The 27,733-nt window shown below is 39.8% G+C and overlaps 2 protein-coding genes and 1 pseudogene across 2 annotated transcripts; 1 reads left to right on the top strand and 2 right to left on the bottom strand.

The window, feature by feature from the left end:
• Positions 1–1,548: 1,548 nt before the first annotated feature.
• On the bottom strand, positions 1,549–2,541 carry LOC127432229 (trace amine-associated receptor 13c-like). Its single transcript, XM_051683143.1, has one exon. The coding sequence runs from the start codon at positions 2,539–2,541 to the stop codon at positions 1,549–1,551; it is 993 nt and encodes a 330-aa protein (XP_051539103.1).
• Positions 2,542–12,040: 9,499 nt separating this feature from the next.
• Positions 12,041–13,033, bottom strand: LOC127432230 (trace amine-associated receptor 13c-like). The gene has a single exon (XM_051683144.1). The coding sequence runs from the start codon at positions 13,031–13,033 to the stop codon at positions 12,041–12,043; it is 993 nt and encodes a 330-aa protein (XP_051539104.1).
• A 3,369-nt stretch (positions 13,034–16,402) lies between these two features.
• LOC127432266 (trace amine-associated receptor 13c-like) lies at positions 16,403–18,907 on the top strand (annotated as a pseudogene).
• The last annotated feature ends 8,826 nt before the right edge of the window (positions 18,908–27,733 follow it).

Below are 27,733 nucleotides of genomic sequence, written 5' to 3'. Positions count from 1 at the left end.
TACATGGAGCGGGTTTGTGACGAGGAGGAGGGCATGGCCGGGATGTGATGGAGCACAGCCGGTGCTGAATCAGCTGATCAGCGGGAGAGTGAGATAAAGGGGCGGCCGGAAACGCCGGTTCGAGAGAGAGAGATGCAATCGGCCACCCCTTTTATCTCGCTCTCCCGCTAATATGCTGATTCAGCACCGGCCGTGCTCCATCACGGCCCAGTCACCCCCTCCTCCTCGTCAAAGGTTTGCTTCATGGGGGCCAACATATTAAGATCATATTAAGATCACCACCTGAATACTGCGAATTTCATCTCTGTATCCCCTCAATTGGACATTTTCACTTGTAGAATAAATTAAACATGGCTTACTGTAAACAGGGCATTTCATCAATGGCATCAGTAACTGAAAACTTTAGCTCTTGCATGATGCTCCTTCCACCCAAATAGATGTCAATATCACGTCAAAGACCACTGTCATATAGGTTAGTGTAATGGTGGCCAGCTAGTAGATAACTGTGCAATGTGTATAAACCTCACTCTCCTGACCTCAAGAGATGCACTAGCGACAGACACTAGGGGCTGTAACCTTTAACCTCCTCATTAGTGCACCCGTCTCCCACGCAGGAGACGCAGGTTCGGGTCCCAAACGGAGCGGGTAGGAGCGTCACAATGGTCCCGGGACCCGGATGGGAGTGAGGTTTAGGGGGGAGAGTGTAACAGTGGCCAGCTAATAGATAGCTGTGCAATGTGTATAAACCTCACTCTCCTCACCTCAAGAGGTGCACTAGTGACTGACGCTAGGGGCTGTAGCCTTAGCCTCCTTGTTAGCGCACCCGCCTCCTATGCAGGAGACGCCTCGAGGTTCGAGTCTCGTACAGAGCAGGTAGAACAGGAGCGTCACACCAGCACATGCTGCATAAATAAAAACTTACTGAGTGCTCCTTAAACCCCATGTTGCCTCCTTCACAGGGGGAATCATCCCTTGCATGGTTTGGTAAAAGTCTTGAAAATAAATCTCACCAGTCATTGATCATGTGATAAATTAAGATTTAATTTTAGTTAGATTTTAATTTTTTAAGGATGCAACTGGCTGAAAAAGCTCCAATACCTGATCACAGCACTGACAATTGGCCATTATTCTGGTGATAAATAATAATAAGATTAATGGGAGACAGCAAAGAATAAACATGGAATTACTTTGTGTAATGTGATAGCACATTAGGCCAGCATTTGTTGTAATAATTAAGCTCAGAATCCAAATCATGACAACACATTTTAAAGATATGACAATGATGGATTCACCAGAATATGCTCTGAGTAACAACAGTGAATCCAAGTGGTTAAACAGTAAAATCACTTTAAGAGTGACTGCAAATGAAAACTACAGTAAACTATAGTTTAACTCCTTGTTGGTGGCTCTTTGTTTGTCAAAAAAACTACATGGCAAATACAGGTATTTAGCCAAACTTACAATGAAAAGGCACATGTTTGTGCCTCAAACAGTATTATCATCAATAAATATATAGATAATTTCTTGAACAGATTAATTATAAACTGATCACTGATCCTCTGGAAACAGATTTAAGTATTCTGATGATGGTTTAAATATTTTAAGAGTTAGAATTTGTTTAGCTGATTTTCTAAACCATCTATAAAATAGTGCATAAATGAGAGGATTCATACAGGAATTCATGTACACAATCCAACATGTTATATTAAATTCAACCGACTCTGTTAACTCATTTCCTTCAATAAGGATCACAATGTAGTACGGTATCCAACACATGAAGTAAACCACTACCACAATCCCCAAAGTTTTTGCTGCTTTTCTTTGTGACCTGCTGACTCCAGTAACAGAATTTACAACCTTGGCCTGATATTTCGCAACACAGAAGATTTTCACATATAAAGACATGATTACAGAACAGGGGGCAACTAAAGTGACAATGAGATCTGTGACAACATATTCAAAATTAAAAGAAACTGTACAGTCTCCGTAACATCTGTCTCGTGTCTCTGGATAGAACAAAGTATTGGATAAGATAATGACGGAATATGTGGTTGAAGATAGCCAGTTTATAATTAAACAAAAAATAACTTTATTATTTGTGACTCTTACAGTGTACCTCAAAGGGTCTGTCACAGCAATGTAACGATCTACAGATATAAAAACTAAATTACCAAGAGATGCAGAAACAACCATAAAAACAAGAAATAAAAACACAGAACAAAATGGCTCTCCAAAGTACCAGCATGATTCTATGAATCTGATGCCCATTAGTGGTATAACAATCAGTCCCACAATCAGATCAGCAACAGCCAGAGAGAGAATGAGCAGGTTGGTTGGAGTGTGGAGCTTCTTGAAGTGAGAGATGGAGATGATCACCAGCAGGTTCAGAAACACAGTGAACACTGAGAGTGAAAAAACGAAAATGTACAAAACTATGTACTCCACTTCAGGTTTGACTTCTCTGATACATGAAAAATTGTTGTTTGGAAAGCAATACTGGATGTCTTGGCTGTCGTCCTCCATTATGCCCTTCTTAAACATTTTCACTATCAGTTATATTTTCATATGTAGTCTGTCCCTGTTGTTCACTGCAGGTGCTTCATCAAAAGACCACTTTGATGCTGTGTCTTCAAGTTTCCAGTTTGGCTTTCTACTTTCCTTGACTGACTCGACTCTGATTTTTAAATCTACTGAAAACACTGTTCATCTCATTCAGTGTGAGGTTGGAATATATTGCATTAAACCCACCCACTATTTACATATTCATAACATTCAGATATTAATAAAATTATGTGTAATGAATCAGTCATGAGTGTTTAAACCTCTCATAAAATACAAAGTTAACAGATATCTAGATACAACATATACGCACACTGATTATTTATATTATTTATTATAACATTGTAACAGTATAAGGACATGCAAGGAGGAGGCTGGAACTGGCTGAACAGTCAACATTAAGGTTTAATTATATAAATTAATATAAAACAACATAAAACATAAACGAACAGACACACATGCAGCACGGCTACGTGTGTCTTTCTCTCTCTTGAACTGGCGCCTCTGGCTCGTGTTTATCCCCCTCTTGGCTGATTAGCCTGATTCAGGGCCAGCCGTGTGTCCTCATGGCCAGGCCCTGCCCTCCTTCTCGTCACACTCCTCCATTACTCGACTCAGGCCGGGGAAACCCCCAGCATGACACACTCCCCTCCCTTCCTGGAGGGGGGGGCACTGCCCTTCCGGCCTTTTAGGGTTTTAGGGTTTGGGGTAGGGTTAGGACTTAGTATAGCTTCACACCATATCACACTATCTGATAGTTATGTAGGTAGCACATCCTTGCTCAGCACTTATAATGGATGAGCACAGATTGTCAGAACACCGGCCATGCGTCCCTCCTCCTTATCACAAATATATTTCTATTTTTACTAAAGTACTGTACTGTATTTTTCATGTAATTACATCTGGGGGTTTTTGTCGCCAACCAATCACGATTATGGTTTTTAGTATATATACATGTGCCAATAAACATAGAAATGTGCAATTATCTCTGGCTACAGTCAGAACACTTTCCTACTGTCACAGTCTGTCTCCCTCACGTTCTTCAAGGACTCTTATTTTGAAGTTTTCCTCCGGACTACATCTCCCATGTTTCACTGCCCTCATCACTTCCATCTGTTCTTCATCATCCGCACCTGTATTCCATTCCCTCATTTAACTCCTTGTGTTTAAATACCCTCTAGTTTTGTTCATTCATTTGTCAGTCCTTGAAGTGTTATGTTGTGTCGTTATTTAGTGATGTTTAGCTTTATAGTTTGTTCTACTCCAGTGTTTGTTCCACTCCAGCATTTGTTCCACTCCAGCGATAAATATTGTTAAATCTGATTGTTTGTTCCACTCCAGCGTTCATTATTAAAAGACTTAAAGTATCTACTCCTGTGTCTCCTATCTTCCACTCCTTGAACCAACATTACACCTACCATACTATTCTTATTATTGCTGCAGTATATAGTATACTGTAAAGTATATACAAGCAGTTTACAGATTTTCTGTGCAAAGAATTCTCAGATTACCTACTACATTTGCCAAAATGCAGTATACAACAGATCTGACTATGATGATTACAATAACTGGACGCTACTCTCTGTAATCAGCATGCAATGTGATGAAGTCAAGCAACAACAATGTAACATGAATGTGGAATAAATACTTAGTGTCACTTACTATATTCACTACAGTAATAAGTCACTTTAGTCCATGTGTTTACCACAGGTAAGGGGTGTTCTAGGCATTTTACCCATGGTAAAATCACTGTAACACACAGACTCGAGTGGCTTATTGCTTTTATAAAACAGCGACAACCGCAATTTGATGAAAGACATAAATTTTTCATAAGCAGTTCAATGTATTATTAATAATAATCTGAATAAACAATTTTTATGTCAAGTAATAAAGTTAATTTTCCTAACTTCAGGCTGACTGTGGCTGCTAGGCAACATGGGAACTTGGCGCATTAATACAGATGGGGGAGTTCACTAAGAATGAATTGCATCCGGTAAAAGAGCCTTTTTTCTGTATACGCTCGTTTAGCGTGCAATGCACTGAAATAAACAGATCAGGTAATGGCACAAACACAAAACCACTGCTAAATGTAATTTGCACATGCAATTCTGAACTTGCGGGCCGATTCTGAGCACTATAGTGGAGGATGCTGCAGACCACCGTGATCTGACACACCCTGCCAGGACTGTACAGCATCATTGCGATCCAGACTCTGAATAATTTTCTAAACATGCCGAAAGTGGACTTGACTACACTGCACATCTGGATTTATGCCAGATTCTAACACTCTTGTCCATTTGATCATTATTTGATGAATTACTGCTAATATGATCGAAAGAAAATGTACACAAACTTCTTTTTGAAATTAAATTAATTCTACCGCCTGCTTTTATTTGACGGAAATAGCGTGATGTAAATTGAGCTTGGCAGTTTTTTTTTTTTTATGAAGCACAATCTATAATATGTCTAATTAACATAGAAAAGAGGCGTGTTGGGGGGCCTGGGTAGCTCAGCGAGTATTGACGCTGACAACCTCCCCTGGAGTCAAGAGTTCGAATCCAGGGTGTGCTGAGTGACTCCAGCCAGGTCTCCTAAGCAACCAAATTGGCCCGGTTGCTAGGGAGGGTAGAGTCACATGGGGTAACCTCCTTGTGGTCGTGATCAGTGGTTCTCGCTCTCAATGGGAGAGTGGTAAGTTGTACGTGGATCGCGGAGGGTAGCATGAGCCTCCACATGCGGAGTCTCCGTGGTGTCATGCACAACGAGCCACGTGATGAGATGCTCGGACTGACGGTCTCAGAAGCGGAGGCAACTGTGACTTGTCCTCTGCCACCCGGATTGAGGTGAGTAAAAGCGCCACCATGAGGACCTACTAAGTAGTGGGAATTGGGCATTCCAAATTGGGAGAAAAGGGGATAAAAAGAACAAAAAAAGAAAGAAAGAAAAGAGGAATGTTTGCTTGAAAAGGAATGACAATGACTTAATTTAAATACTCAAGATGCAGCACAATTTCAGTGCTGATTGCACCTGGTTAAACTAGATTGCGGGTAGTTAGTGAATAAGACACAGGCTTTTGTGCTGAAATACCATGCACAAAAGTGGCACAACTGTTTTGTGAATTCGCCCCAGAATCTACTATGCTAGGGGGAGTTTTTGATCATTTCACAATGGCTTTAAATACAGTTAATCCAATCAGAATTCATGGTCGGAACTATTCATTTTATTAAAATTCATTTACAAGTGCAAACGTTATGATTCAGTAAGTTGTGACAGGAGTTTTCCTGCATTCAATTTTTTTTTTGGTGGCCGTCCAAGCCCAATTTCAGGCCACCTACTTAATTAAAATTATACATTTTGTTATATCTCACGTTCTGCATTTTATAATCGCTAAATATGCTACTCATCTGAAACGCATGCTTGTGCTGTGCATTTGAAACCGGGTTTAACAGTATGTGAGTGTTGCACGAGCCATCACAGAACCACTTGCACAAGTTATCCACTCTGCTCTATCCTGTCTCTGCAGCCAGACTGTATTGAGGAGGTGCGCATGCGACAACAAGTCTTGCCTCGATATGCGTGGTTACTTTTGCAAATCAAATGGACTTACCTTGATATCTCGAAGCAGACCACAAAACGTATGTGACCCAATTGAATTCTACTGTTAATTTTCTGCTTTAAAGCACTATGGAGGAAGTAAAACATCCCAAACACTTAGACCAGAACTAGTCAATTGGCGGCTCGTGGGACAAATACGGCCAGCCAGTCATCTTTATCTGGCCCTCAGTCTGACTGATTCTGATAATATCGCCTTGCAGGCAGCAACACCAGAGCACCTTCATTCCTCAAAACAATGATTGACTGACGAGTTTCTAGAGAAAGCTGTTTCTTTTTTGCCATTTTTGACCTAATATTGACCTTAAGACAAGCCAGTTTATTGCATACTGTGGCAACTCAAAAACAAAGACAATGTTAAGCTTGATTTAATGAACCAAATAGCTTTCAACAGTATTTGATATAATTTCCTTCCTAAACAGCAAATTCTGTACATTATTCCAAACTTCTGGCCACCAGTATATTTATGCAAATAGCTTAGCTTGGAGTGTGGTCAAATCTACAGATATAAAAAAAAATATATACTATCACTGCAGTTGTTACAGAAGTGGTGTCAGCTCAAATGTACATCTTAGAAAACAAATGTTAAATCGATGATTAACACCTAAATTAGAAGAGGAAAATGTTAAGAAAAGTTTGCTTTTATTCATTATTCTTGAAGTGTTAAATGGGCGTGTCTCATTTGTTCAGGGTCTGCATTTGCGTAAAAAGTGCTAGCTTAAAGTGCCACTGAACCTGCATGCACGCATATGTCCTAACTGTGCTTGTGAGCCTTCTCAATCCTGAAGTTTGTTCTTCTTTTACCAATGACTATTTGCACAAATATCTGGCTCCTGTGTGCAAATAAAAAAAAATTTCAGGACAAAAATTTCCCTTACTGAATAGGAGGACATAATAGAGAAAAAGGAGGAATAGACATTTTCTCTTTAAATGTATTCTTATGTCAAATGACACTCATATATTAGGCTAGATTGTTTTCTAATGTGGGCTGATATTGTGAAAATATATGGGCTTTTTCATATCTAAATGTCTTTCTAAAATGTTAAAATGACCATTATGTTTTTTTTTTGTTTTTTTTTTAAGTTGATCAAAACTTATTTGTTAGTTGAGGGAGTGAAGTCATTTTTGTTCTTTAGCCAGATCTTTAGAAGAAATATATAGCCAAACTTTTAAAAATGTTAACTGAAAATATCCTTGACTATTCTAATAAGGGTGTTTAGTTTTGTTGGAAGTGCTAGCTAAGATAAATACATAAAAGTATTTTTAGTCCCCTTCAAGATTATCTGGATAATCCCCCCCCCGCAAAAAAGTAGTTGAAGAGCCCTGGCCCAGATTGTCCCCAGCATTCTGAACAGCACTGACGAGGAAAAGAGAAAACGTCTTGACAGAAGGGGAACATATTGGTTACTGTTGTAACCTCCGTTCCCTGATGGAGGGAACGAGATGTTGTGTCGATGTAGTGACACTAGGGGTCACCCCGAACACCTCAATTATTTTGAGAAAAGGCCAATGAGAATTGGCGAGTGGAATTTGCATGCCACTCCCCCGGACATACGGGTATAAAAGGAGAAGGAATGCCCACTCTCATTCAGGTTTTGTGCTGAGGAGTTGAGACAAGGTCCGGCCATTTCAGCGGCTAGTACAGCGATGCGGCAAGAGGGACGCAATGTCTCATTCCCTCCAACAGGGAATGGAGGTTATGACAGTAACCAAGATGTTCCCCTTCTGTCACTCACTCGACGTTGTGTCGATGTAGTGACACTAGGGGTCCCTATAGAAAAACGCCACAACAGGTGAATCGTGTTACGTGAACTGCTGATGCAGGTGCAAGCAAGCTGCTGCGTGCGTAATAGCAGGTGCATCAGTCTGCACGTAACCTCCCCCAACGCCCCAAAAAGACGTCATGTAGTTCCCCACATCCCTGAGGGGGGGAAGCGACAAAACTAGCATGGGAGCAGGCCGTGCCAGCCACGGCCTTTTCTCTCTATGTTTTCTCTCCACAGAGTATTAGATCCGGCTGGGGTCATCTCACGCTATTATACGCATCAGGGAAGGTGTTCTTTTCCATTGCTATTCTTTCAGGGGGAAAAGACCCCACGGAGACCACATCCTGCCCAAAGGGGAAGTCAGCATGTGGCAATACGACACGTGGGCTCCCCAGCCACACATGAAAGGGGTGCGGTGGTAGGTCCTGCCTCGAAGGGGATGAGCTCTACAAACACGTTGGCCGGGGGCAGAGAGGGCCCTGCCCAAGGGAGATGCGGGTCTGCCGACAGGGGGACCGTACCACGGAAAATACATCACAGGGGGTTACCTGAGTAATCGGTACCTGTGGAGCACCTATCCCAGTACAGGGCATATTAGTACCCGTAGTGGGTCTGGCTGCGAACTCCTCCGCCGAATACGTGAGCCACGGGGCTAGGGAGGAAGGACATCTAGGGTCCACGACTTCGTGAACTCGACTGGAGGTAAAAGCGCACGCTTTCACCTCAGGGAAGGGGAAAGGCGCTATACGCAAGCGATACACCCGGCCAGTTATTCCAAACTCTACCAGTTCGTACCTGACAAAACACGGGACGAAACCGGCTCAACCTGGAGATTGTAAAATCTCGCAAAGGTATTGGGTGTAGCCCAGCCCGCTGCAGATGTCTGCTAGAGAGGTGCCATGGGCCAGTGCCCAAGAGGATGCCACACTCCTAGTAGAGTGTGCTTGTATTCCCAAAGGGGTGGGCATGGCCTGGGCCAGGTATGCCAGAGCGATGGCATCCATGATCCAGTGGGCAAGGCTCTGTTTGGAGACAGCGTTCCCTTTCCGCTGTCCGCTGAAGCAGACAAAGAGCTGCTCTGAGCATCTAAAGCTCTGCATGCGATCCAAGTAGGTGCGCAAAGCACGCACCGGACACAGCAATGACAGGGTTGGGTCTGCCTCCTCCCGGGGCAGTGCTTGCAGGCTCACCACCTGATCCCTGAAGGGGGTCGTGGGAACCTTAGGCACATAGCCCGGCCGGGGTCTCAGGATCACGTGAGAATATGCCGGACCAAACTCCAGGCAAGTTTCGCTGACAGAAAACGCTTGCAGGTCCCCAACCCTCTTGATGGAGGTGAGCGCAATCAGGAGGGCCGTCTTCAAGGAGAGGGGGCTTCGCGAAGGCCCAGAAGGACTGCGGAGAGATCCCATGAGGGGAAGAGGTGTGGCCTGGGAAGATTTAGCCTCCAGGCACCTCTGAGGAACCTGATGATCAAGTAGTGCTTCCCTAGGGACTTACCGTCCACTGCGTCGTGGTGGGCTGCTATAGCGGCTATATATACCTTCAAGGTGGAGGGGGACAGCCACCCCTCCAGCCTCTCCTGCAGGAAGGAAAGCACTGACCCGACTGCACATCTCTGGGGGTCTTCGGCTCGGGAAGAACACCAATTTGCGAACAAGCGCCACTTCAGGGCATCAAGCTGCCTCGTAGAGGGAGCTCTGGCCTGAGTGATCGTGTCTACCACTGCTGGTGGTAGGCCACTTAGGTCTTCCACATCCCGTCCAAGGGCCAGACGTGGAGGTTCCAGAGGTCTGGGCGCGGGCGCCAGATGGTGCCCCGTCCCTGAGAAAGAAGGTCCTTCCTCAGGGGAATCTGCCAGGGAGATCCTGTCGTGAGGAGCGTGAGGTCCGAGAACCAAGTCTGGGTGGGCCAATATGGAGCCACGAGGGTGACTCGTTCCTCGTCCTCCCTGACCTTGCACAGGGTCTGTGCAAGTAGGCTCACTGGGGGAACGCATATTTGCGCATCTTTAAAAAGACATTCAACATCAATGTGTGTGCTCTAATATTGAAAATATACTCTTTAGCAGGAATATACACACTTTTAGTGCTGTCGAAGCGCCCAGGGGCGAAATCTGCACTCGTCATGCAGAAGGAGAGAAAGCCGCTGGAAATGCGCCGTATATCCAACACCATACGCTTCTTAAGAGGTGAATGGAACAGCAGTAGTATTCAGCTCGCTGATAGTACAACCGCTTGGCCCAGAAGAAAAAATCTGAATGAGAGTGGGCATTCCTTCTCCTTTTATACCCGTATGTCCGGGGGAGTGGCATGCAAATTCCACTCGCCAATTCTCATTGGCCTTTCCTCAAAAGAATAGAGGTGTTCGGGGCTCTCAAGAGCGACCCCTAGTGTCACTACATCGACACAAATTCGAGTGAGTGACAGAAGGGGAACAACACTTTGCCGAATGCCAACGTCAATCACAAGGTTTTTTAAAGTACATCATCACACTTACTCAAATTTATCACAGGTAACTGAATGAAACATTTATTGTTTCATATTAAATAATCTCTCAGAAAAAACCCCTGAGCAAGCAAGTATTCCAATCTGAACAAAGCCTCAGACACCTCAATCCAGATATTCCAATTAAATCTGCAAAGGCATTTGAAGAAATAGCATGATTAGGAGATATGGTATGCATCACACCACGGATGTATTTAGCAATATATGAAGACAGGGGCCCAGATAACTTGTTGCTCCACTGCCTAAAGGTGTTCAAAAGTCTATAGCCTAATTATCATTCAAAAATTATATTTAATACTATTGAAAAAAGGATATATCCAAGGCACTCAGACTTAAGCCTTTAATAAACCATGGCCAGAATAATTGAAAACCACAAACATACACGTTGCGGCTAGAAAGCCTTCATCAGGGCGTGGGAGAAAAAAAACACTGAGTCCTTAAATAATGTGACTAATTTGTGTCATGTGAAATTGTCACATAATAGGACCACATGACACAATCATCTGACAGTGACACCTTCCAAGCAGGAAATACAACACTTGAGAAGCAACACACAAAATGGCTAACATCAGCACCAACAAAAATCCATGAAAGGGAAATAGATACATAAAAATACGCAAGTCAGCAATTTCCAAAGAATCGGTAAACATCACAATATATACAAGTACAGCTCAATATAAATATTATAAGTAACATACTAAAATACAACCAAACCATTTACAAGTATGTTGAAAAATCTAATTCTCCATTTAAAACTGGGAATTGAGTAGCTTTTAATGTATAGGTCCAAAAAGATTCCCTTTCTAGCCGCAACGCATTGGTTCGGGGTTTTTAATTATTCTGGCCATGGTTTTACAAAGGCTTTTTAAAATTTTATACTTAAGTCTGAGTGCCTTGGATATATCCCTTTTCTAAAGAGCACCAGCAGATATGGACTTTATACCCAAGTAGCACTCGTTGCATTTTTGTTTCTATATACTGTATATTTAATACTGTTTCGATAAATGTATATTTAAAAGGGTTGTGGTACCATAAAAATGTTATGGTTGTGAACACAAAGCTTTTATTAGTGCTCCGCTGTAAATCTACAGAATGTGTTTTTTTGTTTTTTTTGTTTTTGCCACTTTTGCATTGTTCTGCCTATCTAAACTGCCCTATATCTCTTCAGAAAAAATTATCAAATTAATACATTTTGATGGCATTTACCAAAAAACAATGTTTTCAATCCTAAGAATGCAGTTGTTAAGACTAACAATACCACACAGTAAACTTCATAAAGCCAAATTAATCTTTGCTTCTAAGGACCTTGTGGGAGCATAAAGCCAACATTTGTTGCATTATTGTAATTACATATTGTAAATGCATATATGTAATTTACATTAGTTTTAAAGAAATAATTGGTTATTCATGCCCTAGATGAACCATGACGGATTCACCAGAATATGTTCTGAACAACAGTGAACAAAAATGGTCAAATGGCAAACATGCTTAAAGAGTGACTGCAAATGAAAACGAGTTTTCCAAGTGGTGACACTTTGTTTGCTGATTAACCAAATGGACAGAATTTCATAACATTTTATTTTAATTATAAACTGATCAGTTTTCCTCTGGAAACAGATTTAAGTATTCTGATGATGGTTTAAATATTTTTAGAGTCAGAATGTGTTTAGCTGATATTCTAAACCATCTATAAAATAGTGCATAAATGAGAGGATTCATACAGGAATTAATGTACACAATCCAACATGTTATATTAAATTCAACCGATTCTGTTGACTGGTATCCTTCCAATAGGATCACAATGTAGTACGGTATCCAACACATAAAGTAAACCACTACCACAATCCCCAAAGTTTTTGCTGCTTTTCTTTGTGACCTGCTGGCTCCAGTAACAGAATTTACAAACTTGGCCTGATATTTCGCAACACAGAAGATTTTCACATATAAAGACATGATTACAGAACAGGGGGCAACTAAAGTGACAATGAGGTCTGTGATGGCATATTCATACTTGAAAGTAACTGTACATTCTCCGTAACATCTGTCTTGTGTCTCTGGATAGAACAAAGCATCACAAAAAATAATGACAGAATATGTGGTTGAAGATAGCCAGTTTATAATTAAACAAAAAATAACTTTATTATTTGTGACTCTTACAGTGTACCTCAAAGGGTCTGTCACAGCAATGTAACGATCTACAGATATAAAAACTAAATTACCAAGAGAAGCTTGAACAACCGTAAAAACAAGAAATGAAAATACAAGACAAAAGGCCTCTCCAAAGTACCAGCATGATTCTATGAATCTGATGCCCATTAGTGGTATAACAATCAGTCCCACAATCAGATCAGCAACAGCCAGAGAGAGAATGAGCAGGTTGGTTGGAGTGTGGAGCTTCTTGAAGTGAGAGATGGAGATGATCACCAGCAGGTTCAGAAACACAGTGAACACAGAGAGTGAAACATTTAAAATGTACAAAATGATGTACTCCACTTCAGGTTTGACTTCTCTGATACATGACAAATTGTTGTTCGGAAAGCAGTACTGTATTTCTCGTGTGTTGTCCTCCATGATGATCCTCTCAAACATTTTCACAGTTGATTATATCCCATATGTAGTATGACCATGTATTTCACTCCACATGCTTCATCAAAAGACCACTTTCAATGATGTGGTACTAGGTTCAAAGTTTGGCTTTCTGCCTTCCTTGACTGACTTGATTTTTATATCTACTGAAAATACAGATTATCTCATTCAATATGAGGTTTGATTATACAGCATTAAATCCACCCACTATTTAAATATTAAAAACATTCAGTGATGAATTTGATGATGTGCAATGTACAGTAATACAGTTTATGATGTCATCACATTGGTCTGTTTTTGTCACCAACCAATCGCTACACTGCTGAGAATGGTTTTGAGTATCGATATTATGTGCCAATCAACACAGGAATGGACAGTTATCTCAGGCTATGTTCGGAACACCATCCTACCAAAGTAATCTTGCTATTGCTGCAAAATATAGCATCTTTGATGTGCACAGTTTACAGATTTTCAGTATGCATAAAAAACTTTTATTGTGGAATAATGAATATTGTGTAAGATAGTATTTTAAAAAAGTTGTATGTGATAGAATGTGTAATTAGTATTCATTAAGTAGTAAGCTAGTATTTTCATTTTTAACATAGCCTCAGTCAACTTAATCCAGGCATTTGAATTAAATCTGCACGTATTTGAAGAAACGAAATGGCCAGTAAGTAAATTGCACAATTAGATGATCTACTTTGCTTCATAATATTTTTAATATACTGTATTTAGTAATGTATAAAGAAGAGCATCCATAAAACTAGTTAATCCACCTCCTCTCTATTACATGACTTCTAATTTTTGCTGAGTTTCACCACCATGTTGTATCTGTAAACTTGATGTGGTTTGTACTAAGTAGAGACATGGGGATACAGGGGCTTCAGTGCTCAATGAGATGGTGCTGGACAAGATGCCATCTAGCCAAACTGTCTGAGGCCTCCAAATCAGCAAGTCCAGGATCAAGTTACAGAGTTCAGGTTCTCTGTTAAATTCTCAAGAATTATCATATTGAGCGCAGAACTGAAGTCAATGAACTGATTGGAGTGTCCTCACTGATATGGGGCGTAGGATATAGTATTATCAGATGAGCGATTTTAACAGGAGGACAATGTGGACATAGCATGGCTAATGTTAGTCTCTTGAACCACTTCATAAAGTGTGAGTGCCACAGGCTTGTAGTCATTGAGGCACAATACACTTGACTTCTTCAGCACCCATGGCTTTAAAGCAAACAGGAATGCCAAGCTCAGACAGTTGTTGATGTGATGTCTGTTAGGACATCAGTCAACTGGTTTGCTGTTCCTTGAGAATGTTGCATTGCATTTGACCTTTGGATTAATGGATGTATAAATTAATGTATTAAATTATGTGTTCTTCAAAAGACATAAAAATAAAGCAGTATGTAAAAATCAGCAGTTATTGCATTAGTGTATTGTGTGTGTTTGCCTGTGTTTGTTTCACACCTTTAATGAACGGTTCATTGGAGGATCATCTGTGCATGCTGCATAGGTGTTAACAGGACCCTCAGGTGCATATTTCCTAAATAACAAAGCATAACGTCTATAATTGGACTTCAGAGTTTACTGTTATTTATTTCTCAGATGGTTCATTTCTGTCTGATAGGAGAAAATAAACAACTAACACACTTGTCACTGCATCTATAACAAATCAAAGGCCCATGCTGTCATTTGCAAAGCCCATTGCATTTACATCAAAGTATCACTAATGTAGCCTAATGTTGTAGCCTAATGGTAAAGAATTTGATTGATCTTTGTTCAATCACACATACTAAAATGAAAACCCTGGTTGATTAAATGGTTTTAACCCCAGGCTATATTAAAGATTAAAGTTATTCCTTAAAAACTTACCACTGGCAAAAAGAAGGGATATCATTGACACTGAGCGATAACAGAGAGAGAGGAATATTAAATGCTTTATTTATTCATTTCAGAAATTATGAAATTCCATGAACCTGCACAACTTGCAGTAATCCTTCCTTTGCTTATACGGTATAGGCAGTTTTATTTAGTTTTGAGTTATATGAGAAGGTCAAGCACTCAAAAAGTGTGACGACACAACAAAACCCAACTGAACCATGCAGCATGACCCACTGGACAGCTTAGAGCAGATCCGTTTACTTGCGTGACCTACTGATGTGCGAATCAGTTATGGCCACACAGCACAATAGCCGCTTTTCAACCATCAGGTCAAACAGAGCTTGTCGCAAAACCATACCATTCCGTGCTGATCTGGACCAGTTGACATGGTTATGCTTTCTTTTTCCACTGTGGTGCAGTGAAATCAGTAAAATATGCATAACAGATCCGTCTTTTGCTGACGGTGTGAGAGGTAAAGATTGGAGCAAGTGCACAATGAAGGATGACTGCATGTTCCAGTTTTTAGACTGCTTTTTTCCCTTGGTTTTACCCTGCTAATATACAGGAAAGACATAGCCCAAATGATGCAAAAAGGAAAGCCAAGAGAATAAGTTGAGAGGTTTACCATCATCTGCTGAGGGAAAGTGTATGCCACCGGACAAGAACACACAAAGGTAAAAGTTCCCAAACTAGCTTAAAAAGTTTATTTATTGACTAATTTTAATGTAAGTATTATATGAAAATAGTATATGAGAATGCATTGATACATTTTGAGTTTTAATGAGCAGTTCAATTCCCTGACAAAAAGGCATGTAGAATAATAAATGTAGGCAACAATACTAGTTAAACCATCATCCTAAAATCATGAAGATACATTAAACATACAATATTTTAATTAACTTTTATTAACTTTAACCAAATAATAGCAAAATTTGCAAGCTAGAAACAACTATAAAGGCTATAAGTTACCTTGGCATTGGCAAATGTATAATCGTGAGTCAGCACGTACTAAAGCCATTCCATCAGCACAGTTGAGCATGTCTGAGTACGATTAGCTAACCGTGCCGAGAATTCCGTGCTGGAAATGGTTTATAAATCATGTCGTGGCGAACTGTGCTTAAGTGGAAATGCTACTGCAACTGTTCCGTACCATGCTCAGAACAGTTCGGCCTGATAGTGGAAAAGCGGTTTTTGTCAAAAATCTTACAGACCCCTGCTAGAAATCATGAGCACCTTGTTCATGCAGCAGCACTGAGAACACAGGTGATCTGATAATGTATTCTTGAAGCACAGATTGGTTCATATGCCTTTACAGGAAATATCTGCATACATGATTCCACTTTTACACTCCATTAAAATCTTCCCATTGAAGGCCATCTGAATGAAGGCCAGAGGTAATGAAGTCAGGTGACTTTCAAGGCTACCTAAACAGCTGCAATGCAGTGATGACATAATAACTGAAACTAAAAGGATCATTAATAAATGAATAAAGATGTTGGGTATCACATCAGATCCCAATGACAGAACAGCCCAGAGATTAACTTTACACCTGGTCAATGACAGTAAAATTATTCTCTGTAATTTTGCAAAAAGCAGCACAAGGGAGGAGGAAGGGATCTTTTCACAGGAAGAAAGCAAAGGAAAGGAAAGTAACAAAATACACTAGAGGCCATCAGACTGTTTGAGACATGTTGGTATTTTGGAAACACTTTTTGTAGTGTTTTTCAACAATCTTTGGGCTATGCTTCTCAGCATCTCTCAGTAATTTAGTTTTAACTTCTCTTGACCGTTATGTGGCTATGTGTTAACCGTTACTATACCCACAGACAATAAACACAACTAGAACCTTAATTATTGTATGTATTGCTAGCTTTGCTCTTTTTCTTATATAATCAGTGCCCAAACACTGAAAGTGCAGAGACCCTATTGTTCTTCTAAGCATTTTTATTAGGGCCCAAGCACTGAAAGTGCAGAGGCCCTATTGTTTTTGTAAGGATTATTATTATTAGGGCCCAAGCAATGAAAATGCAGCAGCCCTATTGTTCTTCTAAGGATTATAATTAGGGCCCAAGCATTGAAAGTGCTGAGACCCTATTGTTCTTCTAAGGATTAATGTTTGTATTATTATTATTATTAGGGCTCAAGCACTGAAAGTAGTTGTGTTTATAGCAGGGGGGGCTCTGTAGCGCCCCCTTGAAAATGGGCATGTAAGGGGGGCTCTGTAACACCCCCATTTTCACCTACAGTCACCAAAATTGGTACATATATAGTTCTCATAAAATCGAACAACTTTCATACTTACAGACATTAGCATGCCCAACAGGAAGTCGGATATTTTGGATTTTCTGAAAATTGCAGGCTCTGAACTTTTAAATACTCCTCCTAGGAAATTCATGTGACTGGCTCCAAATTTGTGCAACATCATGCCAAGACACTGTAGATGCTAAATTGCAAATGGATTTTTTATATTTGAACGGTGTCACCATGGCAAAGCAATACATTTATGGCAAAAAATGGGAAACAGGAAGTGCCTTATATCTTCTGTGTGCATTGTGTGATTTTGATGAAAATTTAGCTGTATGTTTGGTAATGGGGGCTGATCACATGGATGTGGCTATTATGGGTCACGGTCATAGCACCACCAACTAGCAGCAGGAAGTACGGCACTTTCAACGGACTTTGAAATAGCTGTCTTTTGTTTAAATGAATTGCTTCAAAATTCTTTAGAATAATGTCAAGACACTGCTGATGTATAATTGTCAAGGGATATATGATATCTTAAATAATGTTGCCATGGTAACACATTAATTGTTATTATTCCTTTCTTCCTGCACTTGGGTGTTTTTGAGGCACCTGGCATGCTTAAAATGTCATGAAATTTTGCACAGACTTTAGAGTCGTTGGCCATTAGGGCTGGGCAAAACATATGGGCATGTAAGTGGGGCTCTGTAGCAACCCCTTTAAAATGGGTGTGTAAGATGGCCTCTGTAGCACCCCCATTTTCACCTACAGTCACAAAAATTGGTACATATATAGTTCTTATCATGCCAGACAACTTTCATAATTATAGTTATTGTCTCCACCCAACAGGAAGTCAGCCATTTTGGATTTTTTTAATATTGCAATCTTTGAACTTTTAAATATTCCTCCTAGGAAATACATGAGTCTGTCAATACATTTAGACAGCATTATGCCAAGACATTGAAGATGCTAAATTGTGAACATATTTTTGATATATCGAATGGTGTTGCCATGGCAATGCATTAAATTAATGGCGATAAATGGGAAACAGGAAGTGTCTCCTATCTTCTGTGCGCAATGTGTGAATTAGATTAAAATTTAGATGTATGTTTAGTCTTGGGGACTAATCACATGGATGTGACTATTTTGGGTCATGGCCATAGTGCCACCACCTGGCAGCAGGAAGTGTGGCTCTTACAACAGCCTTTAAAATAGTCCTCTTATATTTACCCAAATTGCTTCAAAATTGTTTAGAATAATGTCAAATGCCAAATGCATGTGTCCACCTTGCATTGTTTCCCGAAAGCCACCCGGTGGAAATGGACCCTCGGTGCTTGAGCCGTCATCGCTGCTTGAAGCTATATTTTCAATTGTTCTCAATATCAGCATGTCAAACAAAAAATTTGTTATGGAGCATGTACACGTATGCTTAATTTTGCCTGGAAAATCACAGATATGTTCATGTCTTTCTTGTTTCCCTTGTACCATTATCATAACTTTATATTTGAGGATATTTTATGCTGCACAAAGGCAAGTGAAAGTTATAAACTCTCAAGTGAAAGCTGGAAAATATGTAACTGAAGGTTCAAGGAGGATGAAATCTGAAAGCAAGGCTGCTCTAATATTAGGAATTATTGTGACAGTTTATCTGTTTTGCTGGATTCCATACTTTATTTTGTCTTTAATAGACAACACAGAAATGACTTCCATTACAGCCTATATTCTATATGGATGCAATATATTAATGCAGGTCTGAATCCTCTGATCTATGCTTTAATTTACCCCTCGTCATCGTCGCCCCACCTCTTAGGGCCGCCCTTCAGCCAGGCTCATGAAGGGAGTTGGGTGGGAGAGCGAGAAGAGGTGCATAATTTCAATCAATTGGTCAGCGGAGAACGAAGCACACCCGATGTGAATAATGCTTCATCACCGCTGTCTTTAAAACGCAGTGTGCACTTCTTCTCAGGGAGCCGGCTTCAAATCTCCATGTGTGCACACACTGGCATCCTCGCACACCCAGGACCAGAGCTGGGAGCGATCGGAGGAACGGACGCACTTCCGGACCCGTTCTTCAGACCCCCGGACGCCGTAATGAGTAGCCAGGGGTGAACAGCTCACGTTGCGGCCGACAGGCTAGATGCCGGGCCGCCTTCCCATGACGCTTGCCGCGGGCCTGGGAAGACAGGCCACCAGTGATGCCGCCGCCGCCTCACACACCGTGGACTTTGGAGGGGAGCGTGAACGGCCAACTGACTCAGCCCGTGCCTGGGCTTTCCTATGGACACTACCCCTCCCCTTTCACGGAGCCTCGTTCACCGCGAGGATGCCAGATTCCCCCTTTTATTATGAACTCTATTCCCACTTGGACACTTTACGTTTATTATTGTTTCCAATAAATGCCTCTCCGAGGCTTGATGCCACACCCACTGTGTCTGTCTCTTGCTCACCCCGCCACACCTGGTTCAAAATGTCAGTTAAACACAAACTCTTAGAACATTTCAGCTATCATAATTTTGATAGATTTTACCATAATAACAATTTAGGACTCATGATTTACAGGTATTGTTTTCCCAAGAATGGGTCAATGTGATTCATAACAAACCACATTCATATATAAAAAAACAAATAAATAAATAATTCCTTGAAATACTATAAGCCTAAATTTGGCAGGGTTTTACATGTGGTTTGGAAAGTTATTGATAAACCAATTCCCATGGCTTTATAATATATATATATTATAAAGCCATGGGAACTCATGAGTTTATCAATAACTGTCCAAACTTACTACCACAGACTTAATAATAACAGCGATATACCACAATGTTTTTGATTAATTACAGCTGTATGTAAGGTAGAATTATTCACAGAGAACAGTGGTATTCAGCTGAACTCAGTGGCAAAGCAGTTCATGATCCCTGGTCAGGGGCTGTTCAAACAGACGGAACACAACAAAGGAACAGAACGCAAGGATATCCAGACACACATTTCCAATTTAAACTCCTTTACAGACAAACCCATTACTTAATCTGAGAAATGCTGATAAGAGAGCAAGACACAATGGACAAAGACCTCCACCTACTGTAAGGGGCTGTTCACACCGAACGCTTTTGCAACCATCCTGTTTACCATTTGTTTTTCTATGTAAACACGCTAGACGAAGGTTTGTTTTTGTTTATTCAGCATCTCGTGCAGGAGCAGTGTTTTTTAGATGCGGTGACAAGTTAAAAAGTACTTTAAAATGTGTTTCAAAACATCTTGTTTCTGTTAAACTATTTTGTTGAACTTCATCTAGCCTTTTTAGTGCAAGAATGTGAAAAGATCACCAGTGCTTGGCACACATCCAAATTCAAATGAGCAGATTTAGCATTTGAATGTGTGTATTTTTCTTAAATTTGACAAATATTCGAATTTTAATTTGACAGACCTAATGTTATATATATATATATATATATATATATTGCATTCAGAAAGTATTCAGATTTCAGATTTTATGTTGCAGACTTATGCTAAAATGTAAAATGCTTTCAATTATTATTTTTTTTATTTATTTTTTTTCAAATCAATCTACACTCCATACCTCATAATGACAAAGCAAAAAACAGGTTTTTGATAAAATGTATTAAAAATAAAAAACTGAAATATTACATTGACATAAGTGTTCAGACCCTTTGCTATGACACTTGAAATTTAGCTCAGGTGCATCACATTTCTCTGGGTCATCCTTGAGATGTTTCTACACTTTGATTGGAGTCCACCTGTGGCAAATTCAATTGATTGGACATAATTTGTATATATAAGTTCGCACATCTGAAAATGCATATCAGAGCAAAAACCAAGCCATGAGGTCAAAGGAACTGCCTGCAGAGCTCAGAGACAGGATTGTGTCAAAGCACAGATCTGGGGAAGGCTACAAAAACATTTCGGCTGCATTGAAGGTTCCCAAGAGCACAGTGGCCTCCATAAATCTTAAATGGAAGTTTGGAACAACCAGGACTCTTCCTAGAGCAGGCCGCCCGACCAAACTGAGCAATCAGGGGAGAAGGGCCTTGGTAAGAAAGCTGACCAAGAACCCGATGGTCACTCTGGTTGAGCTGCAGAGATCATGTGTAGAGATGGGGAAACTTTCAGAATGACAATCATCACTACAACACTCCACCGATCTGGGCTTGAGTGGCAGAGAGGCCAGAGAGGCCTCTCCTCAGTGAAAGACACATAAAAGCACCTAAAGGACTCTCAGACTGTGAGAAACAAGATTCTCTGGTCTGATGATATGAAGATTGAACAGTTTGGCCTAAATTCCACCCATCATGTCTGGAGGAAACCAGGCACCACGCATCACCTGTGCAAAGGTGAAGCATGGTGGTGGTAGCATCATGCAGTGGGGGTGTTTTTCAGCAGCAGGGACTGGGTGACTGGTCAGGGTTGAATAAAAGCTGAACACAGCAAAATACAGAGAAATCTTTAATGAAACTTGGTCCAGAGCGCTCAGGACTGAAGGTTCACCTTCCAACAGGACAATGACCCTAAGCACACAGGCAAGACAATGACCCTAAGCACACAGGCAAGACAACGTAAGAGTGGCTTAGGGACAGCTCTGTGAATGTCCTTGAGTGGCCCAGCCAGAGCCCGGACTTGAACCCAATCGAACATCTCTGGAGAGACCTGAAAATGGCTGTCCACCGACGGTCCCCATCCAAACGGATAGAGCTTGAGAGGATCTGCAGAGAAGAATGACAGAAAATCCCCAATTATGAAAATCCCCCTTGTCACATCATACCCCAAAAGACTTGAGGCTGTAATCGCTGCCAAAGGTGCTTCAACTAAGTACTTAGAGTTAAGGGTCTGAATACTCATGTTAATGTGATATTTCATATTTTCAAGTTTTCAAAAATCTGTTTTTTGTTTTGTCATTATGGGGTATGGAGTGTAGATTAAAGTGAAAAAAAAAATAATTTAAAGCATTTTAGCATAAGGCTGCAACATAACAATGTGAAAAATTAAGGGGCCTGAATGCACTGTATGTACAGTGTGTGTGTGTATATATATATATAAGTGCTGATTTAGGGCCATATAGCACGTTTGCGATTGTGATATTGCTTATATACAGTGGTGAATGCTCAGGGCCTGCAAAGCCTTCTCTGCTGGCCTAACATGTCTAATAAATAAATATTTTTTCATCCTTTCAGTCTCATTCATCTTTTTGCCTATTTATTTACAATCGCTTTCCACCCTTAATTCACCTAAAAATGAATAGCAAACAACAAATAGTTTCTCCAGTCAGAATTTATTCCTTGATCCTTACAAGCAAAGCATGATGACTGGTTCAAAAATCGCATGCCCAAAGCAGAGCGCTTCCGAAGCAGCGTGTGAGTCTTAGCTCCACCCCACTAAGCCTTCAGAATTTCCACAGAATCCCTCAACAGTGCAAATGAATAGGCATCTAAAGTCAGATTGTCAGATTCATCAGCCAATCAGATTGATTGATTTGTTCTTGGTGGGTGTGATCTTTAGGATATCTCCCAGCCGAGGACTTCTAGCTGACCTTGAGTGACGCAATCACGCTTTAAGTAATGTATGTAATTTGAAAGCGAAGAGCGCAAGATCTTGCTGATGAGTCAGCTGTCTCTGCCGCTATTGTCATTGAGAAAGAGATCCTTATGGATTAAAAACCTGAGATGTAAACAGGAAAGGAGGTCTGATTTTCACTTCAGTTAAATAAGTAAGTGCTTTTTGCATTGTTATAGCAACATCAGGAGTTTTCTAAGTGTAAATTAGGCTGGCTGGAGCATTCAGTGTCAGTTTAAGTTTTGAAAAGTAACCGTGTGCCCTTACGAAACAAAAATTATCGCAAGCAACATTTAGATAGCAAATATTATTAGATAGCTTTTTCCTGGTATTAGACCTTATTGGTTTTGGCTTTCGTGTGTGGACATGTTTTAAAAATGTCAATTGGTATTATTATTTGGCTGTGATGTAATGTATGATGTCCATAGGCATAGCGTGTCTTATTAATTGTGAAACAGTGTTTTCTTAATGACATGAATTGCACTGAAGGCCAAGATTTAAAATGCATGGGCCACCACTGCTTATATACAACAGTTCAATGAACAAAAAATGAGGAAAACTGAGGTCACAAAAAAAACATTTGTGCATGGAACTACTTTCTTACGCGAAAGAATCTGCCGTTGCTGGTTCAAACCAAATGATGAGTCCAAGCCTCTTAAAAACCACTTCAGAACTACTAGTATCACAGCTTGGGCTGTTTCTTACATGTTATTGGAGAAACAAGGGTGTGGGTGGGTGGGTGTGTGTGTGTGAGAGAGAGAGAGAGAGAGATGGAGCATGTGCGATCACCCATTGATGATGCTGTTAATCAGCTTTCTGAAGATAATGTAATTTTGGTGAAATACATCCTATTTTCTAAGTGGAAAAATAGACGTCCAAGCAGGGGTATTTCTCCCTATTTCGCGGTAGCCAGTGTGCAAGAGTCTTTCACTATAGAAACCACAATGTCCTCTACCATTTTGTCCTCTCCAATGTGGAAACTCCGGTAAGAGGTAAGCGCCTTGAGTTTGTATAATTAATCAGTCTGTTGTGTCTCTCAGCTGTGATTACAGCCTTAATACTGAAGTTGTTAGTTTAAAGCCATTTAAAGCTATTTCCTAGCTTTAGTAGTGTAGTAGTAATAAGAGCAATCACGGAGTGCTGTAGAATATAAACACTCTGACTCAATTCACGTCACCAACTGGTTCATATTAAACAGAAAATTTGTCTTTTGCCTCCTCCTGCTGGCTAAAATATGTAATGTCACAAAATTAAATGTAAAGAGACAGATGGCCCTTAACACATCTGCACTGCTCTTACACTTTAGTTTGAATTGCACGAACACAAGCGGAGTGATACACACAGTGAAACGTGATGTGAGACCATCAGCACTCATGGAACGTCTCTTGTCCAATCAGATTCGAGGACCGAAACGAACTGTTGTGTGTGCATATATATATATATATATATACACACACACACTACCGTTCAAAAGTTTGGAGTCACTTGCCTGAAATGTTTCTCATGACCTTAAAAACTTTTGATCTGAAGGCATATGCTTAAATGTTTGAAATTAGTTTTGTAGACAAAAATATAAATGCCAACATATTAATTTATTTAATTACAAAACTAAAATTGTATAAAAAAATAAATTAAAAAAAAGGTTTTTGAAATGGATGACTTGGACCGAATAATTAAGAAAAGCAGCCACTAAGTGCCCAGCATATAGATGGGAACTCCTTCAATACTGTTTAAAAAGCATCCCAGGGTGATACCTCAAGAATTTGGTTGAGAAAATGCCAAGAGTACATGTCTGCAAAATCTAGGCAAAGTGTGGCCACTTTGAAGATGCTAAAATATAACATAGTTTTGATTTATTTTGGATTTTTTTAGTCACAACATAATTCCCATATTTCCATTTCTATTATTCTATAGTTGTGATGACTTTACTATTATTCTAAAATGTGAAAAAATACATTAAAAAAAATAAAGAATGAGTAAGTGACCCTAAACTTTTGAACGGTAGTGTGTATATGTATACATATAAACACATATATTGCTTTCCTGCCATTAATGTCAATTTGTCAATGTCAATTTATTTATAAAGCACGATTAAAAAAAACAGACTGTAGACCAATGTGCTGTACAATAATCAAGTATAAAACACTGTATAAGGATAATACCAATAAACATATAACAACAAAACATGTAAAATACTAATAATTAACTAAACTCTGTTAGACCAAATGCCACAGAAAAAAGATGAGTTTTCAGCTGTGATTTAACAATGTATAAAGAAGGGGCATTTCTTATGTAAAAGGGTAAGCTGTTCCAGAGTTTTGGGGCGGCTACTGCAAAAGCCCCGTCACTCTTTTGCTTTAACCTGGTCCTAGGAACAATCAAAGTTCTCTGTTCAGAGGACCTAAGAGACCTTGTGGGATTATGCAGCTGCAGTAGATTAGAAAGGTAAAATGGGGCTAAACCATTCAGCAATTTAAAAACAAATAATAAGAGCTTAAAATCAATTCTGTAGTGCACTGCCAGCCAAAGGAGAGAGAACAAGATGGGGGAGATATGAGCTCGCTTGCTTGTACAATCAGGAGCCTAGCAGCAGCATTCTGAATGATTTGCAGATGAGACAATGATGACTGACTGACTCCTACGTAAAGAGAATTACAGTAGTCCAGTCGTGTGGAAACAAAGGCGTAAATCATTCTCTCAAAATCAATAAAGTAAGAAAAGGCTTAACTTTGGCCAGTAATCTTAAATGATAAAAGCTAGATTTGACAACTGAGATAATCTGTTTCTCAAATCTAAGAGTGTTATCAAACAGTACACCTAGGTTATTCACAACTGGTTTACAAAAAGGGGTGAAAGGGTCCAGGTCTGAGGAATCAAGGACAATCTCCAATTTACTTTCATTTAGATTTAGAAAGTTCATAGACATCCATGCTTTAATATCACCCAAGCATGCCAGTAAGGATTCTACAGCACTCTTAATATTTTTTCTTAGTGGCAGATAAATTTGCATGTCATCCACATAACAATGAAAAGAGATGCCATGTTTATTAAAAATGGACCCTAAGGGCAGCATATACAGTGAAAACAAAGTAGGACCAAGGATGGACCCTTGGGGAACCCCACAAGTGAGGGGGCAGAAGAGGACTAGTAAGATGTGCATGGATCGCGGAGAATAGCATGAGCCACCACATGCTGTGAGTCTCTGCGGTGTCATGCACAGCGGGCCACATGATAAGATGCGCGGACTGACTGTCTCAGAAGTGGAGGCAACTGGGATAAGCGATCTAATATTATTAATCCTATTAACAAAAAAGCTAAGAAAGTTTTCACAGGTATCTTGAGACACACTGAGACTGGCAGTATCAATAGGATTAATAACAGCATTTATAGTGTTAAATAAAACTCTGGGCCTATGACAATTTTTAGCAATTATGTCTGAAAAATACTTTGACTTTACTTCTTTTACTTCTGGTAATTTGACCAAAAAAATCCCTTAAAATTTCTCTCTCTTTCCCATTAACTCATCATTTATCAAGAGAAAACACTCCACACATGAATACAATATCATGTACTTGTTTTTTTAATTGCTGTCAGCATGGACTGTGTTTCTGAACCTGTGGTGATCATCTCCATCTCTCACTTCAGAAAGCTCCACACTCAACTGGCTCATTCTCTCTCTGGCTGTGGCCGACCTGCTTGTTGGACTTATTATCATGCCATTAGAGGCTATCAGACTGATTGAGACTTGTTGGTATTTTGGAAACACTTTCTGTAGAGTGTTTTCAATCATCTTTGGACGGTCCTTCAGTATCTCTCAGTAATTTAATTTTAATTGCCATTGATCGTTATGTGTCACCCTTTACTATACTCACAGACAATAACCACAGCTAGAACCTTAATTACTGTATGTATTTGCTGGTTTTGCTCTTTTGTATATATCGTTGCAATTGTTATCAGTATGACAAACAGAAAATATGCATGTTATGGAGAATGTACAGTTATATTTATTTTTTACTTTTGCATGGATAGTCACTGATATGTCTTTCTTGTTTCCCTGTACCCTGCTCATAACTTTATATCTGAGGATATTCTATGTTGCACAATGTCATGTCAAAATTATAACTCTCTAGTGAAGGCTGGAAAATGTGTAACAGAAGGTTCTGTGAGGAAGAAATCAGAGAGCAAGGCTGCTCTAAAATTAAGAATTATTGTGACAGTTTGTATGTTTTGCTGGATTACGTATTGTATCTTGATTCAAACCAAAATCAGAGAAATGACTTCCACTACGGCCTATATTCTATTATAGCTTTTGTATATTAATTCAGGTCTGAATCCTCGTCACATATTCCCACTACATTGACACAATGTCGAGTGAGTGACAGATAGGGAACTGCTTCTTATTTTACAGAGAGCATGACAATGCAGTTTTTTAAAGATTCCATGTAAACCTCTATTCATATTTATCTGCAAAACATCCAATGTTGCCTTTATTTATTTATTTATTTAAAAAGGTGATCAGCGCCTGATCTCTCGTTCATTCTGCCTGTGCAACAGCGTGTTATGAAACGATGGCAAAATGCGATAAATGGTAAAACTATTTGCACTATGACAATTGTGTTGTGTTTATTAAAATAATAATTAATGATTATAATATAATCAATATAATATAAACCAGTGTTGGGGAGTAATGGAATACATGTAACAGGATTACGTATTTAAAATACAAAATATAAGTAACTGTATTCCACTACAGTTACAGTTTAAATCATTGGTAATTAGAATACAGTTACATTCAAAAAGTATTTTGATTACTGAAGAGGTTACTTTGCATTTTATTGTCATTTGTTTCATTTAATATTTAGTCCTTTCAGATGGAAAACATTTATACATATAAATTATGTGATCCAAAATGCATTTGAACAGCAGTGAAACACTTTCTCATGATGTGTTACATTCATACGAGCAGACAGAGAAGTAAGTTTGAAGTAAGTTTGGAGCAGAAGAAATAGAAATAAAC

This window comes from Myxocyprinus asiaticus, chromosome 42 (genome assembly GCF_019703515.2).
Source record: "Myxocyprinus asiaticus isolate MX2 ecotype Aquarium Trade chromosome 42, UBuf_Myxa_2, whole genome shotgun sequence".
Taxonomy (NCBI): domain Eukaryota; kingdom Metazoa; phylum Chordata; class Actinopteri; order Cypriniformes; family Catostomidae; genus Myxocyprinus; species Myxocyprinus asiaticus.
The sequence above is the reverse complement of the archived record's forward strand: the minus strand, read 5'-3'. Positions and strand labels throughout refer to the sequence as shown.

What these genes read in the sequence shown, in the direction of transcription:
- LOC127432229 (XM_051683143.1), bottom strand. Translation starts at nt 2,541, where the DNA reads ATGTTTAAGAAGGGCATAATGGAGGACGACAGCCAAGACATCCAGTAT.
- LOC127432230 (XM_051683144.1), bottom strand. Translation starts at nt 13,033, where the DNA reads ATGTTTGAGAGGATCATCATGGAGGACAACACACGAGAAATACAGTAC.